Genomic DNA, 14347 nt, shown 5'->3' with positions numbered 1-14347 from the left:
TCAGAACACCACATCCCAAAGTTAGTTCTGATAAAGCTGAGGACGTTTGCCTAAGTATCCATCTCAGTGTCCTGTCACAAGAGAAGTGTGAAAAAGTAATGCTTTGTCTTGTGATTGTAAAACTATTCTCAAAAATGCCGTTTGTACAAAGGAGTCTTTTAAAATACGCAGCCTGCAAGCATTATTGATTTGCCAAAAGTATGCAATTTTTATGATCCCAATCGATAACGTGTTGCCCTGGGAATAATATTTACATGGACATCTCTGCTTCCTGAAAAGTGCAAACACTCCGTCAGGTGAGAAGAGCTTTGGAATCCCTACCTTCTGCCTTTCTGGACAAAGTTTATAACATCAGGATCCTGGTGGACTGCTTATTCAAACCAAGAGTGGAGAGCCCACCTCATTGAGAATTCTGGGTTAATTTCTGGTTGCTCTTTAGGTCTACCTTTTCGCATTATGTTCTGGTGGGTACCTGAGGGATTATAATCTACGTCTCCTATTTCCCCCAACTTGCGTAGAGGTAATATTCTAACACTTTGATAGGTAGCCTAGAACTCTTGCAACAACTTAGGTCAATAACCACCCTCCAGATTATAACATCCTTTGCGCAATAGTCATCATATGTGTTATGCCTATTGCCAGAGACTATGTTCCAATTTTTGCTTTAAGTGGTCATGTTAAGAGGGAAAAAAAACCCCAATCTTTTATATTTGACTTTGAATGTTCTTTAATCCTCCCTGTAGATCTGAGTTTCTAAGCGATATCATTTTCCTCCGGCAGAAAGAACGTATTTTCTCATTTCTTGAAATACAGGTCCTGCTGCAACACATCATTTTAGTTTTTCCCTTACCTGAAAGTGTCTGTTTTTCCTGCATTCTTGAAGGGTATTTTCACTGGGTTTAGAAATGTGTGTTAAGTTCAGCTCTTCGAAGATATCGTTCCACTGTCTTCCGGCTTCCATGGTTTCTAATGAAAAGTCAGTAGTCTTCAGATTCTCTCTTTGATGTAACCTGTTCTTCATGGGTTTTTCCTTATCTCTGGTTTTCAGCAGTTTGACTGTGTTGTACCTAGGTGTGATTTCTTCGTATTTACCCCTCCTGAAGTTTCCTGAGCTTCACACATTTGTTTTCTTTTGGCCAAATTTGAGAAGTTTGGGGCTTTGCGTCTCCAAATCTTTTTCCTGCCTCGTCCGCTCTCTTCTCCTTCTGTGGTTCCAAATATGCAGAAGTTGGTGCTATTGATATAATCCTACAGATTCTCGAAGCTCACTTTTTCCCAATCTTTTCTCTGTTTTTCAGATCAAATACTTTCTCTTGCTGCATCTCAAAGTTTGTTTCTTCTGTCATTCCCCGTTTTGCTGTTAATCCCATCCAGCGACTTAAAGTGTTCTATATTTTACTCTCTCTTTTCTTTCTTTCTTTCTTTCTTTCTTTCTTTCTTTCTTTCTTTCAATGGTTTTTTTTTAATTTTATTTTTTTAAGTAATCTCTACCCCCTACATGGGGCTTGAACTCATGACCCCAGGATCAAGAGTCACATGTTCCACCAACAGAGCCAGCCAGGTGCCCTTCTTTATGTCTTTTTTTTTTAATGTTTTCTAGTGTTTATTTTTGAGAGAGAGACAGAGTGCAAGCTGGGGAGGAGCAGAGAGAGAGGGACACAGAATCCGAAGCAGGCTCCGGGCTCCGAGCTGTCAGCACAGAGTCCAACGCGGGGCACGAACTCGCAGACTGCAAGATCATGACCTGAGCCGACGTCAGCGACCCAGGCGCCCCTATGTATTTTACATTCAGGGTCACAGTCGCTGCTTTCAAAACCTTTGTCTGCCAGTTTCAACTTCTGGGTCACCTCGAGGTCAGTGTCCAGTGATTGTCTGTTTCTCTTGAGAATGGAAGCCTTTTTTCTGTTTCTTTATAGTCAAGTAACTTTGGATATATCTTGCACATCATATGTTGTAAACACTCTGGATTGTTATAATCCGAACAGGGTTTAATTTGTTGCTGCTGCTGTTGTTGTTTTAACAGGCTGGAATCAAATGCAAAGTCTCCTACCCCCTCCCCACCCTTGTAGTAGGTTACAACTCAACTCTCGCTTCAGTTCCTGCAGACTTAGCTGAGCTGTTTGGAGTCTGATGGTGAATGTGTACATGGCTCCAAAGTCAGCTAGATGTTTGGGCCATTCAGCCACAGAATTTGGGGCAACTCCCCTCTGTCTCTCTCTTGTGTGAAATTTCGACTCCCACTTTCCAGCAGCTACCGTTACCCTAAATTCTGTCCTCTGGTTATGTAAGGCGTTAATACTTTGCATTTTTTTTAAAACAGAGTTTTAGTTGCCTCTCACAGTATTGATGGAGACCTGCATTCAGGCTAAACCCACGAGCTGAGAATTCGCCAGTGACACTCTGGTCTTCTGTGTGTTGAATCCCTTCCAACATCTGGTGGCTCTGGTCACGATCCCGTGCCTTGAGGTAGCTGTTTTTTGTTGGTTTTGTTGTCTCTAGAATTGTTAGTTCTCTTCCGTGGTAGGGTGGGTCAGAGAGGAGCAAGGCAGGCAAGCCAGAGGTCGAAATCCTTACTTGTCCCACTTAAATGAACAACAAAAATGGCCCCATTTGAGAGATGGTAAAGCTGAGGCCAGGATGGGAAATGAGGTCACGGGTGTGTTTCAAAATGGTCAGGGAGAGCAACGAGCTATGAGGTTTTTTTTAATTAATTTTTTTTAACGTTTTATTTATTTTTGAGACAGTGAGAGACAGAGCATGAACAGGGGAGGGTCAGAGAGGGGGAGACACAGAATCTGAAACAGGCTCCAGGCTCCGAGCTGTCAGCACAGAGCCTGACGCGGGGCTCGAACTCGCGAGCCGTGAGATCGTGACCTGAGCCGAAGTTGGCCGCTTAACCGACTGAGCCACCCAGGCGTCCCAAGTTTTTTAAAAAGAAAATTGGGCTGGATGCCTGGATGGCTCAGTCGGTTAAGCGTCCGACTTCAGCTCGAGTCATGATCTCACAGCTCGTGGGTTCGAGCCCCCTGTCAGGCTCTGTGCTGATAGCTCAGAGCCTGGAGCCTGCTTTGGATTCTCTGTCTCCCTCTCTCTCTGCCCCTCCCCCACTCATGCTCTGTCTCTGTCTCTCTCAAAAACAAATAAACATTAAGAAATTTTTTTAAATAAAAAAAAGAAAAGAAAAGAAAATTGGGTGGGAATTTTTCGAATAGAATCCTAAAACAGACTGTCCCCTACACAACACCTCTGTTTTGTGTATTAGTAAATCAGGGATGATATTTTTTTTTTTTTAAGTTTATTTATTTATTTTAAGAGAGAGAGCGAGAGAGAGAGAGAGAGAGAAAGTACAAGCAGGGGAGGGGCAGAGAGACAGGAAGACACAGAATCCCAAGGAGGCTCCATGCTTTCAGCTCAGGACCTGATGCGGGGCTCGAACTCACAAACCATGAGATCATGACCTGAGCCAAAACCAAGAGTCGGAAGCTTAACCGGTCGCTTAAAGGACTGAGCCACCCAGGTGCCCCAGGGATGATATTCTTATATAGCCAATGTTCACTAAATGCCTACGAGGTCCAAGGCTAAGCCCTTTCAGTGCATTACTTCTTTTTTTTTTTATTTTTTTTTTATTTTTTTTTTTCAACGTTTTTTATTTATTTTTGGGACAGAGAGAGACAGAGCATGAACGGGGAGGAGCAGAGAGAGAGGGAGACACAGAATCGGAAACAGGCTCCAGGCTCCGAGCCATCAGCCCAGAGCCTGATGCGGGGCTCGAACTCACAGACTGTGAGATCGTGACCTGGCTGAAGTCGGACGCTTAACCGACTGCGCCACCCAGGCGCCCCGTGCATTACTTCTTTTAATCCTCAAGGCAACTTGAGATTGGATTACATACGACAGAGTCGGATGCGCTATTCATCGATAATAACAAAGGCAATAATAATAATAATAATAATAATAATGGCTCATATTTATTGAACTATGATTACCGTGTAGATAGTGCGTTAGGTGCTCTCCAGACTTTATCTCATTCAATTCTCCCAGCAACTCCAGGTCAGCACGGTTAGTGACAACCCACCTAACTCAGTGAGGTTATGTACCATTTCTGACATCCAACCTTCTCCGGCGGAGGAATGGAGGCCGGAACAGCAACGCCACGGTCGAGTTCACACGATCAGCAAACAGGTGTGGGGTGTGAGCCCCGGCAGGTTGGCTCCAAAGCCAATTGTCTTGAGCCGTCTGCCCCAGCAGCCTTCTTGTTAGGATAAAGCATCTCAGAAGGACTAGCCCTGTACAAGACCCCTTCCGTTTCCTAAATCCCAGGCTGGATCCGGCGGAACCCGAGGCTGCCGGCTTCTCCGCCGCAGGCACGTGGGCGGTACCAGCAATATCTGTGGGGTCGGAACCATTTCCAGCCAGACACCAGGCACCCCAGCCTACAATGCAAATGAGGAAACCTTCCTAAGTGGGAATAGACGGCAACTGACGGCGGAGGTTCCCTCCTCCTGGTTTTCACTTCATGTTTTGGATGCCGCGGGCCGGGTGAGCAGAGATCCCAGGCTTTGGCCCAGGCAGCTGGCCTGCCTCCGAGCACTGCCATGAACCACTTCCAGACCATCCTGCCTCGGGTCCGGATGCTGCTGGCCGGCCATCTGCCGAGCCAGGCCCGGGCCCTCCTGGACAGCATGTTGGAGAGGGAGCTCCTCTCCAGGGAGTACCACTGCGCTCTGCTCCGCGAGCCTGACGGCGAGGCCCTGGCCAGGAAGATCTCCTTGACCCTGCTGGAGAAAGGAGACCCAGGCTTGGCCCTCTTGAGGTGGGCATGGGGTACGTGGCAGGCCCCGCTGGCCGAGAGGGACCCCGACGACGAGGACCGTGCCCGTAAGTCTGCATCCTCTCTGCTCGGCTCTAGGCGGAGCAAGGATCTTCCCTCCTCTCTGGGAGGAAAGTCAGTGTGAGCATCCCTGTCCCCGGATGGGAAGGCTGACCCGCACAGGAGCCGGGGCCTCTGGGTGAGCTGGCGGGAGGCGGCCAGTGCCCGGGGAGCTCCGTCTGTGATGCTGGTGTGGGGGGCGCATCTGCTGTGCTTGCCTCCCTGCTTAAGAGAAGCCCATCCTGGAGGCGTGCAATCAAATGCCTGCTCGATTTTCTCTCCGAGCGGCCCTGAGGGGTCAGGCACTGCGCTGGGCACTGGGGCTGGGGGCACGGATCGGCTCCCGCCTGCAAGGGGCTCACGGTCCAGTGGGGAATGTGGCTATGGGCGCTCAGTGTGGTTCAAACATGGAGAAATGAGGCGCCAGAGAGAGGAGGGGCCACAATGCCGGAGAGCAGAGGATGCCGTGTGTGCGCTCGTGTGTGTGTGTGCATCTCTGTCAGCAAGAGACACAAATCAAAAGACAGAGGGAAAGAGAAAGGAAGGGAGAGACAGAATAGAAAGACAGAGAGACAGAGAGGAGGAAGGAAGGGACAGAAGGAAGGAGGGGGACAAAGAGGGACAAGGTGGGGGGAAGAGAGAGACAGAAAGAGGGAGACAGAGACCCAAGAGGAACCAGGTCAGGGCGCTTGGGTGGTTCAGTCGGTTGAGCGTCCGACTTCGGCTCAGGTCACGATCTCACGGCTCACGAGTTTGAGCCCCACGTCGGGCTCTGTGCTGACAGCTCGGAGCCTGGAGCCTGTTTCGGATTCTGTGTCTCCCTCTCTCTCTGCCCCTCCCCCACTCACTAGTTCACTCTCTCTCTCAAAAATCAATCAAGATTTAAAAAAATTAAAAAAAAAAAAAAAGGAACCAGATCAGAGAGAAGAGAGGAAGAGTGTCTTACTTTCAGAGCATTGACGACACTTGACTCCATCTCAAATCAGAAAGACAAGCCTCCGCCCCGTCGCCGTTTCCACCCCCACCTCTGGCTCCTGAAACATTTTACGCCTTCCTCTCCTGTTTGCAAAGAGGTTCTGGCTTTGCTGCAAACAACGTTCCTCCTCCAGGCGTGTGTGTATTCTCTCCTGCTTTACCCAAATACGTGTTTTTCCAATTTTATTGGACTCGGAGTGACAAATTCCGGTCACGCTTGGTCCCTCTGTGGCTTCGGGGGAACTTGAAAATGGGAGAGGATAACAACGATCCACGGCGATCGAGTACTTACCAGCGTGCCAGGCACGCCACTCGTAGCGATCGTCTGCCACAGAGAACGGACCCCCACCCCCAGGGGGGACACCAACCCGGGTCCTCAGGTGGCAAGTGCGGGAGGCTGGACGGAAAGCAGACCAGCTCTGTCCCCCTTCCGGCTTTGAGGGGCAATTTTCAAATTTTAAACTTCAGTTTCAATGATGGTCTTTATCCAGCCACCAGGGCGGTGTGTGTTTCTTTCTCTAGCCCTTTGGCCGAGACCCAAGTTTACATGGGGTTGGTTTTCCTCGTGGTTACGTTCTCGCCAGGTAGTTTCTGTTGGTTTTTTGAATATGTCTCTTATTCTCCCCATCTCACCCTCCCCCCACCCCCCCAACGATCTCCCTGATTTCTTCACGGGGATTTGCAAGCTGCTTGCATGGTCTGGATGGGGGTGCAGTAGCCACCCTGGGGGGCGGGGGCGGGCGGGGCAGGGGGTCAAGGCCATCCCCTCTACCTGTAAACTGCATGCTGCTTTAGGTGGGGACTGCCCCTCCCTCCTCTATCTGCTGGTTCCTGTTATTTAACTCTGTTTCCTCCCCGGGGATGTAATATTTTTATTTCTGATCCCATGTGACTCTAGAAAGGGAACTAGGCTCGGGGTGACGTGTTCTTTAGGGGGCTGGGAGACAGAGGAGGGGCCTCCTTCTGGTGCTCTTTCCTTGTGTCCTCCAGGACAGCTCTCCTCCAGGGCTCCCAGGGGCGCGCAGGACTGCGGGCAGATGCTCCGGTGTGGTGTAAGCCGGGAGGGAGCCAGCCTTCCAGGGGGAAGAAGGAGAAGAGGAAAGAAAACCGCGTGCTTTGTAAAGAAAGGCCCTGACTTTGGTTTCAGTGGGGGGTTCAGAAAAGGAAACCATCGTGTGAAGGTTTTGTCACTCTCTCCACAACCCTTAACGATCTTCACCCTCCACTGCTCTAAACCCTGCACTAGCTCCCCGTCATTCAGAGGAAAATCTAAATCTGGACCGTGGCCTGCCAAGCCCGTCACCGTCTGGTTCTTGTCGCTGCTCTGCTCTCATCCCGTACCTGTGCTCTGTCCTCCAGCCATGCTGGCACCCCCGGTGTCCCTGGGACGAGACTGGCGTGCTCTCGACCACAGGACCTTGGCACGTGCTGGTCCCACTATCTGGAACCCTCTTCTCCAGAAAGCCTCTTGGCCCGCCTCCTCTGCTCTTTACCCAGATTTCACCTTCTCAATGAGGCCTACCCTGAGCATCCCATTTAGAATCTCAGGTCCCCATCCACACTCTCAGCCCCCTCCGTAGACTGGCATTTTCGCCCTCCCTATATTTTACTTTTGTATTATGTTTGTTTGTTGTCTGACCTTCCCGCTGGAAGATTAGCTCCACTTGGGCAGGGATCTGTATTTTGATCCCATCGCGTCCCAAATGTCTGGCACTGGGCAGGTGTGCAATGTATATCTGTTGACTGTTGGGTGGTTGAATGGATGCGTGGAGGGATGGTTGGATGGGTGGGTGGAAGAGGGAGCAGGTAGATGGGCAGCCGAAGGGCGGATGGTTCACATAGTATCGTTATTCTCACTTCATAGATGGGTTAACTGAGGCACAGAGAGGTTAAGAGATTTGCTCAGGTCATGGCCCGGGGAGGGGACTGTTGGATCTCACAAGTCCAGACCTACCCCTGTACTTTCTGCTTGGTTGCCTCTTCAAAACAACCCAAGGGATACCGTAAATCTACCCCAGACAGGTTGGCCCACTGCAGACGGAAATCAGGCGCATGATTCAAAAGACATCTTCAGCGACTGCAATTGTGCAGAAAGCCTACCTCTGGGGACGCGCCCGTGGGGGGTTGACTCTGTGCGACACACAGCTGCACAGGTGCATCCAACCCCAGGCAAGCTCGGGCGAGGCCTGGGTGCCAAGGTCCTTGTCCCGACGGAACAAAGCAGCTTCCGCGGGGAATCCGGGCAAACGCTCAGGCATTCTCTGGTGACAGCGGGTGACGACACGTGGAAGGCAAGCCACGGACAGAGAAGGGAGAGTGAGGACGGCAGTGACCATGACCGGATCACTCTGACCCTCGGTCTCTTCATCTTGAAAATGGGAGTGAGGATAGAAAGCTCCCAGGACTGTAGTGAGGGTTAAACGAGACGGAAGCTGGAGACTATCCAAAGCAGTGCTTGGCATTAGACAGCTAAGTCTAGTGGGGAGGCAGCGGGGAGGTTGGCACAGGGAAGAATAACCCAGGGGTTTGAGGTGCAGAGAAAACAGTTGTGTTTAGTCTCACAGAACATCTGGACACCTATCCCACGCTGAGGGCTTGGGGGCTGTGTATATCTGAGAAATGCATCACTGTGCCCCCACCGTTGGGCTGGCACATGGCTAATCGCATGGTCTCCTCCCTCAGACTGGTCATGGCTCTCTGATTCCAAGGGGGTAGGGCTGTGAGCACTTTCTGGAACCCCGCTGGGCCTCAGTTTCCAGCACTTGTAAAATGGAGGCGATAACAGTGCCCAGGGTGGTGCCCTAAGGCTTCAGGGGCCTCAGCGAACCTGGGGCACATGCATTTCCCGCAAGAAGAGAGCAGACTCCGACTCACCAGCCTCAGGGGTGTTTGGGGAGCGACAGCCCCGAGGGGTGCATCAGGGTGACAGCCACCCCGGGGTTTGTGAATGGAGTGTGGACACAGCAGTGCCTTTGGGCAAGCGTCTCGAGGCTGGAGGAAAGTCCCAGCCCCTGGTTTTATCTTTGATTATTTCCTTTGGCGTTCTTTTGCTTGGAGTTCTCTGTTTTCACAAGGCGCTATTTCTGTGCACCAGGACTCTGTTCTAGAAACCGAGGAACCAAGTCTCCCTCTAGGATATTGTGTGATTTATTGGAAACGGAGGGACATGCCTCAGCCTGCCAGATTTCTCTCCAGCTTCCTTCCCCATTTGGCCCTCAGCATGCGACAGCCACCGGCACCCAGACCTCAGAGAGGAGGGGCGCCGTGCCCTCCCGCCCTCCTCTTTCCTTTCCATTCCAGACCCGCTTCTGCTCTGATCTGGGGGGGGGGGGTTTCCTGTGCCCCCTGGGAGGAGACGCGCTGGCAAGAACCGCTGCTCTCCTTGCGTGGGGGGGCGGCTCCACAGCCACGTAGACGCACTTCACCTTTATCCCCAGGAGCCTGGAAGCTGACACTTCCCCATGGGTTTTCCCAGGCTGACCTTTGGCCTGTTCCATACCCTGCTTGGCGCTAAGCCTAGCGCCTGACCCAACCGGGGATGGTTTCTGTTCTCTGTTACCTTAAGCAGCTTACCTGTGTCCTTACCTAGTCTCTATTCATCTCTCCGGCCACCTGCCCACCCACCTACCCGCCTGTCCTCCAACTTACCTGGTCCACAGAACCACCTACCAATGTCGGCTTCCCAATGCACTAACTTAGATCTAGAACCCACTTATATGCACTTGTCAATTTATCTGTTCTTTTATATGTTCATGTATTAACTTACTCACCTGCCTGCCTATCGACTACTCGTATATTTACCCACCAACGGGCCTGCGTTCTCATGCACTTTCCTACCCGTCCAATTTGGATACCTATCAGTTTAGTCATATTTATTCACCTGCGTTTCTATTGACCTCTTTTCCCTGCTTCCTTCCATCCTTCCTTTCTTCTTCCTTAATCACTGTTTTTGCACCTGATAGAGATTATGGTGGTCACCAAAAAAGCATAAAAGGCCCTTACAACCTAGGAGAGGGGGCCCGTCACCGTTTGGAACTTGAACCTGCCTGGATCGTTCAAATCCAAACTCCATTCCTTCATTCAAACAATCTTGGGATGGTGTGACTTCAAAAAAAATTTTTTTTTAATGTTTATTTATTTTTGACAGAAGGAGAGAGAGAGAGAGAGAGAGAGAGAGACCAGGGGAGGGGCAGAGAGAGAGGGAGACACAGAATCCCCAGCAGGCTCCAGGCTCCGAGCTGTCAGCACACAGCCTGACGTGGGGCTCGAACCCATGAACCGTGAGATCGTGACCTGAGCTGAAGTCGGATGCTCATGCTCAACAGACTGAACCACCCAGGCGCGCCAGGGTTGTGTGACTTTTAAGTTAGAAAATAAAACACTCCGACCTTATTGGAGGCAAGCAAGTCTATAGTTATGAAATAGGAAGATGCTTTGCCAAAAACGTGGCCACAAGGTTGCTAAAAAAAGAATAAAGTATAAGATCTTTGTTAGCTGGATGGGTGATGAGGGCAGAAACTCAGGCCTTGAAGGATGGCTCAAAGGAAGGCAAGAGCTCAGTCCTGGCTGGGACCTTGCTAGAGCAGCGGTACCCTCAGTGGTACGATGGCAACCTGCCCGAGGCTCTTCTCGTTGTTTCCACTGCCCCTGCCCACATCCAGGGCCCAAGAGCTCCTGGCTGGGCGGGCACTATAATGGCTCCTCCCTGGTGTCGAGAGCTGAGGCCCTCCTTGTGCTCATCTACAGCCTGTGGCATCAGCCAATCGTGCAGAGGCTGGTACATATCACCGCCTGGCTCAGAGACCTGTGTCGACACAGGCATGGCCAGATTCGGGTCTCGAGAGTGGGCCTGGAGGGCGGCAGGGAGGACGTGGAAAGACCGGGTAGCAGAGATGAGATCAGACCAGGTGACAGAGGAAGGCATCCACGCAGGCGCACCTCCAGCCTGACAGGACTCTCCTTGCGAGCTCGGCCCGGGCACGAAACCGATTCAGAACTGCCTTGGCCACGGCTGTCAGAACTGGCTGCTTCCGAGGGCGGGACAGGACTCCCATAGGTGGCCTCGAGGCGACTGAATGCCCAGGGGTACCTCTCCCTTGGCATCAGGTCATGGGAAGATGTGACTGCTGGAGATTTCTAATATCTGTCACGTCTGTTTTATTAGCCTAACAAGGCAAGACCCTGTTTCAAATTGACTATTAGCATTTCTCGCTTGTCTGCCTACTTCCTCCCAGGGACTTCTGAAAGCAGGGACTGTTTCAAAATAATCACCCAACAAAGAAATTATTATCCTGATGTCATATGGGGGCAACGGAGGCCCACACGAGGGAAATCAGGGGTCCAAGGTCACACTCCTGCTAATAACAGCTGGGGCTTGATGCCTGCTCCTGGGACTCCCAAAGCAGTGCTCTTTCAGTAAAAACACAGGGGATGCTTTTCATGGCTGCCCAAACTTCCTTCGCTTCAGCATCACCCTGGTGATTCCTGCACACCCTCCATGCTGCCCTTTGCTTGGCAGGTGTTTTTTCAAAGCACACGCCTTTTCTTTTTAATCCAACCGCGTTTTCCAAGAAAGGCTTATGTCCACCATAAAGGAAAAGAAAGGCCACCCTTAGAAGGTAACTACGGGACAGGAAGGCAGAGCAGTGTTTACACAAGTCTGGCCAGATGCTATCTCTTCCTGAAGGCTTGAGGCTGGGGGCTGCTCTCTGTGAAACAAGGATTTCATGCATTTGAAGAGGTGTTAAGGACCTAATAGCCCCAGATGGAGACCTTCTCCTAGATGCCATCAGGAGCATGGGGAGAAGCTTGCAAGGACACTAACTTTCTCGGTGGGAGGGGGGAGTGTGCGGAGAGGGGGTGTGGCGGGGGGAGTCAGTGCTATTTATAACCACATCTATGTGTCACCCCAAACCGTCTGGCTTGTAAACAGAGCACATTTGGGGTAGCATCCTTTTATGTGTAATTCATGTTCCAGTCCAATGTCTTGGAATAAAAATAATGAGTGGACCACTCACCATCTCCCAGGAAATTCAGGGCGATTTGGTGTGGGGGCGGGGGGGGGGTAGAGGAAAGTGGAATCTGGGAAGTCTGCCGGACCCCTGGGGGGTGGGTCCCCGCTCAGAGGCATTTGTGGGGCTCAGATCCCCACCTCATCTTGCAGGGGATGGCATGGTCACCATAATTTCAGACCGTCATTGTGTCAAAGGTGCCCACCCCCCCACCCCTGCAAGAGACAACTCTCAACCTCCTACAGTCACCCCATTACCCCATTTGGTCCACAACAAGGAACTGAAATTAACATCAGAGGCTAGGCGAGGGCTTAAGGGAGTGTGGGCAAATTAGAGAGTTTTTAGCCTGAGAAATCTGACAGCTGGATGCCGTTTCATAGGGGGAGAGTTTTCTGTGGGTCCCTTGCTGGCTTCCTTTGCATGCTGGCTTAGGTTTGGCGGGCTGGGACTGGTGTGTGGGGGGATAAACTCGAGATGAAGCTGTCTGCCTCTGACCTGGGCATTCAGAGGCATCCCTGGGCAGGCTGAGGGCACCAGGCCGGGCTGCCAGACTCCGGGAGAGAGGCTGCCTCACTGCGTTGCCCAGACCATGCGTTGCCTCGCTCCACAACCTGCGGGGTCCTACCTGCCAGAGCCCCAAGGTAAAAAGGCTGGTGGAGGAAGTTGGGGCTGAGAATGCTTCTCGATTTAGGGTGAGGCCATCTCGGAACTGGGGGATGGGGGCGGAAAGAGGGGCCCTGGTCCCGTCGGGGCTGTTGGAAAAAGCGAGGCAGTTGGCTATTTCCTCCCACTTGAGGGACATTCAGATCGGCCCAGGTGCTTGGCATGTGAGAGTGCTTTATCAGGCTGAAGTGGTTCTTAAGGGCCAGTATTCGGGAGGCGTGTTGTTAGCTCTCAGCATCGAAGGCCTGGCTCAGCCAACCACAAGGTCCTCGCTCTACTAGGTAAACACTGAGGGGTGCCCTTGAAGGACAGGATCCCTGCCAGACCCCACCCCATCCCTCGGGGAAGCCAGGAAACCGAAGCCAGGGGGCTGGCAATAGCCAGGCGCCTGGACAGATGTTACCCTCTCCCCATTTCCAGACTGTGTTTGGGGGAAGAAGTGGGGGATGAGAAAGAGCGGGAGGGAGACCCCAAAGCACAGATATCTGGCACCAGCTCTGAAGTCAGCACGACGTGTGTGAATCTCAGCTGCACCGCTGGCTGGGTGCGAAGTGACTCAGAACATGTCACCAACCTTCTCCGGGACTGTTTCCCTGGGCTGTTAAAATAGAAGGGGAGGGGCGCCTGATGGCTCTGGTTAAGCGTCCGTCTTCGGTTCAGGTCATGATCTCGCGGTTCGTGAGTTCGAGCCCCGCGTCGGGCTCTGTGCTGACGGCTCCGAGCCTGGAGCCTGCTTCGAATTCTGCGTCTCCCTGTCTCGCTGCTCCTTCCCCACTCGTGCTCTCTGTCTCTCAAAAATAAATAAAAATTTTAAAAAATTTTAAAAATAGGAGAAGGGGAAAACTCTATGACAGCCGGGGGGTATAACAGTGGAAGGTAGCAGGGTCTATCTGGCACACTGCCTGTCACACTGTAGGAACTAAATGTCATCGTAGGAGCCCAACAGTATTGGTGTTGCTGCTGCGTGTTTGAGAGGGGCGGGACTCCCTCCCTCAGACACCGCTGAAATGTGTGGCTTTCTCTGAACCCACGCTCTGATAAGTTTTCCAGCTCTGTTGAATAGAGCTTGTTGGGTGTTTGGCTAGGGAAGGAGAGGTCAGAAGTCACCCTAACTCACCCCCCTCGATTCCAGACAGGAAATCCAAGCCTGGGAAAGGAGGTGACCTCCCCAAGGTCTCATGGTGGGTGGAGCTGGTGTCCAAGACCTCTGGAGGAGGCATGGGGAAGGCCGGGTCCATGAGGGGTGTGGCGCCGGGAGGCAGGGGTGCTCAGGTTCAGTTTCCAGCCCTTTAAGTTCCCGGAGGAGGAGTTTCCTCTTTCCTCTCAAGGGCATTTGGCTTTCCAGGCGTGAGTGAATGGCTCAGCGAGCAAGTGTCTGAGTCCCTGTGTCCTGGGAGGGTCGTTTGCCACCTTCACAGCTGGGCTGAGCTGGAGAGAAGGCCGTGCAAAAGCGAGGGGAAGCGAGGGGAAGAGGGACGGGCTTGCAGATTTCATGCAAGTGGGCGCCCGCTCCCCTCAGGCTGGGGACTGCCCATTTCCAGGAGGCAATAGACGCTCTGGGAGTGCCCAGGAGTGGAGGGATACAACCCAGGCGCTTCAGAGAAAGCACGTGGTGGGTGCAGCAGGGGGAGGCGTGGGTGCCTGCTTACTCCCCAGCTTGGCCCAAATCCCGAGTTGCAGAGAGAAAGTGAAAGAGAAAAGGGCGGCTGCAGGGGATGAGGTGGGGTGGCTGGGTAACCGATCTGCCCCAGTCTGGCCGCAGCTCCAGAGCTGGCAGGAGGGCGAGGCCGATGGCAGCCCGTGGGAGTCCGGGGAGCAGCGGTAGGTG

At 52.2% G+C, this 14347-nt stretch overlaps 1 protein-coding gene across 10 annotated transcripts in view; it reads left to right on the top strand.

The window, feature by feature from the left end:
* The first annotated feature begins 4479 nt into the window (after positions 1–4479).
* The window catches only part of CIITA (class II major histocompatibility complex transactivator), a 48279-nt gene continuing 38411 nt past the window's right edge, over positions 4480–14347 (top strand). For 2 of the 10 annotated variants that reach the window (XM_058711683.1, XM_058711682.1), the window contains exon 1: positions 4488–4878. In XM_058711683.1, coding sequence (XP_058567666.1) covers positions 4596–4878 — 283 coding nt within the window. In that variant the 5' untranslated portion in view covers positions 4488–4595. Of the gene's footprint in view, positions 4879–12289; positions 12498–12527; positions 12549–14193; positions 14341–14347 lie in introns of those variants that run through there. The other 8 variants (XM_058711690.1, XM_058711692.1, XM_058711691.1 and 5 more) reach the window with 8 other exon arrangements.

Source organism: Neofelis nebulosa, chromosome 18, assembly GCF_028018385.1.
Source record: "Neofelis nebulosa isolate mNeoNeb1 chromosome 18, mNeoNeb1.pri, whole genome shotgun sequence".
Classification (NCBI taxonomy): Eukaryota; Metazoa; Chordata; class Mammalia; order Carnivora; family Felidae; genus Neofelis; species Neofelis nebulosa.
Note: the sequence above shows the minus strand (reverse complement) of the source record. Positions and strands in the feature narration are given on the sequence as shown.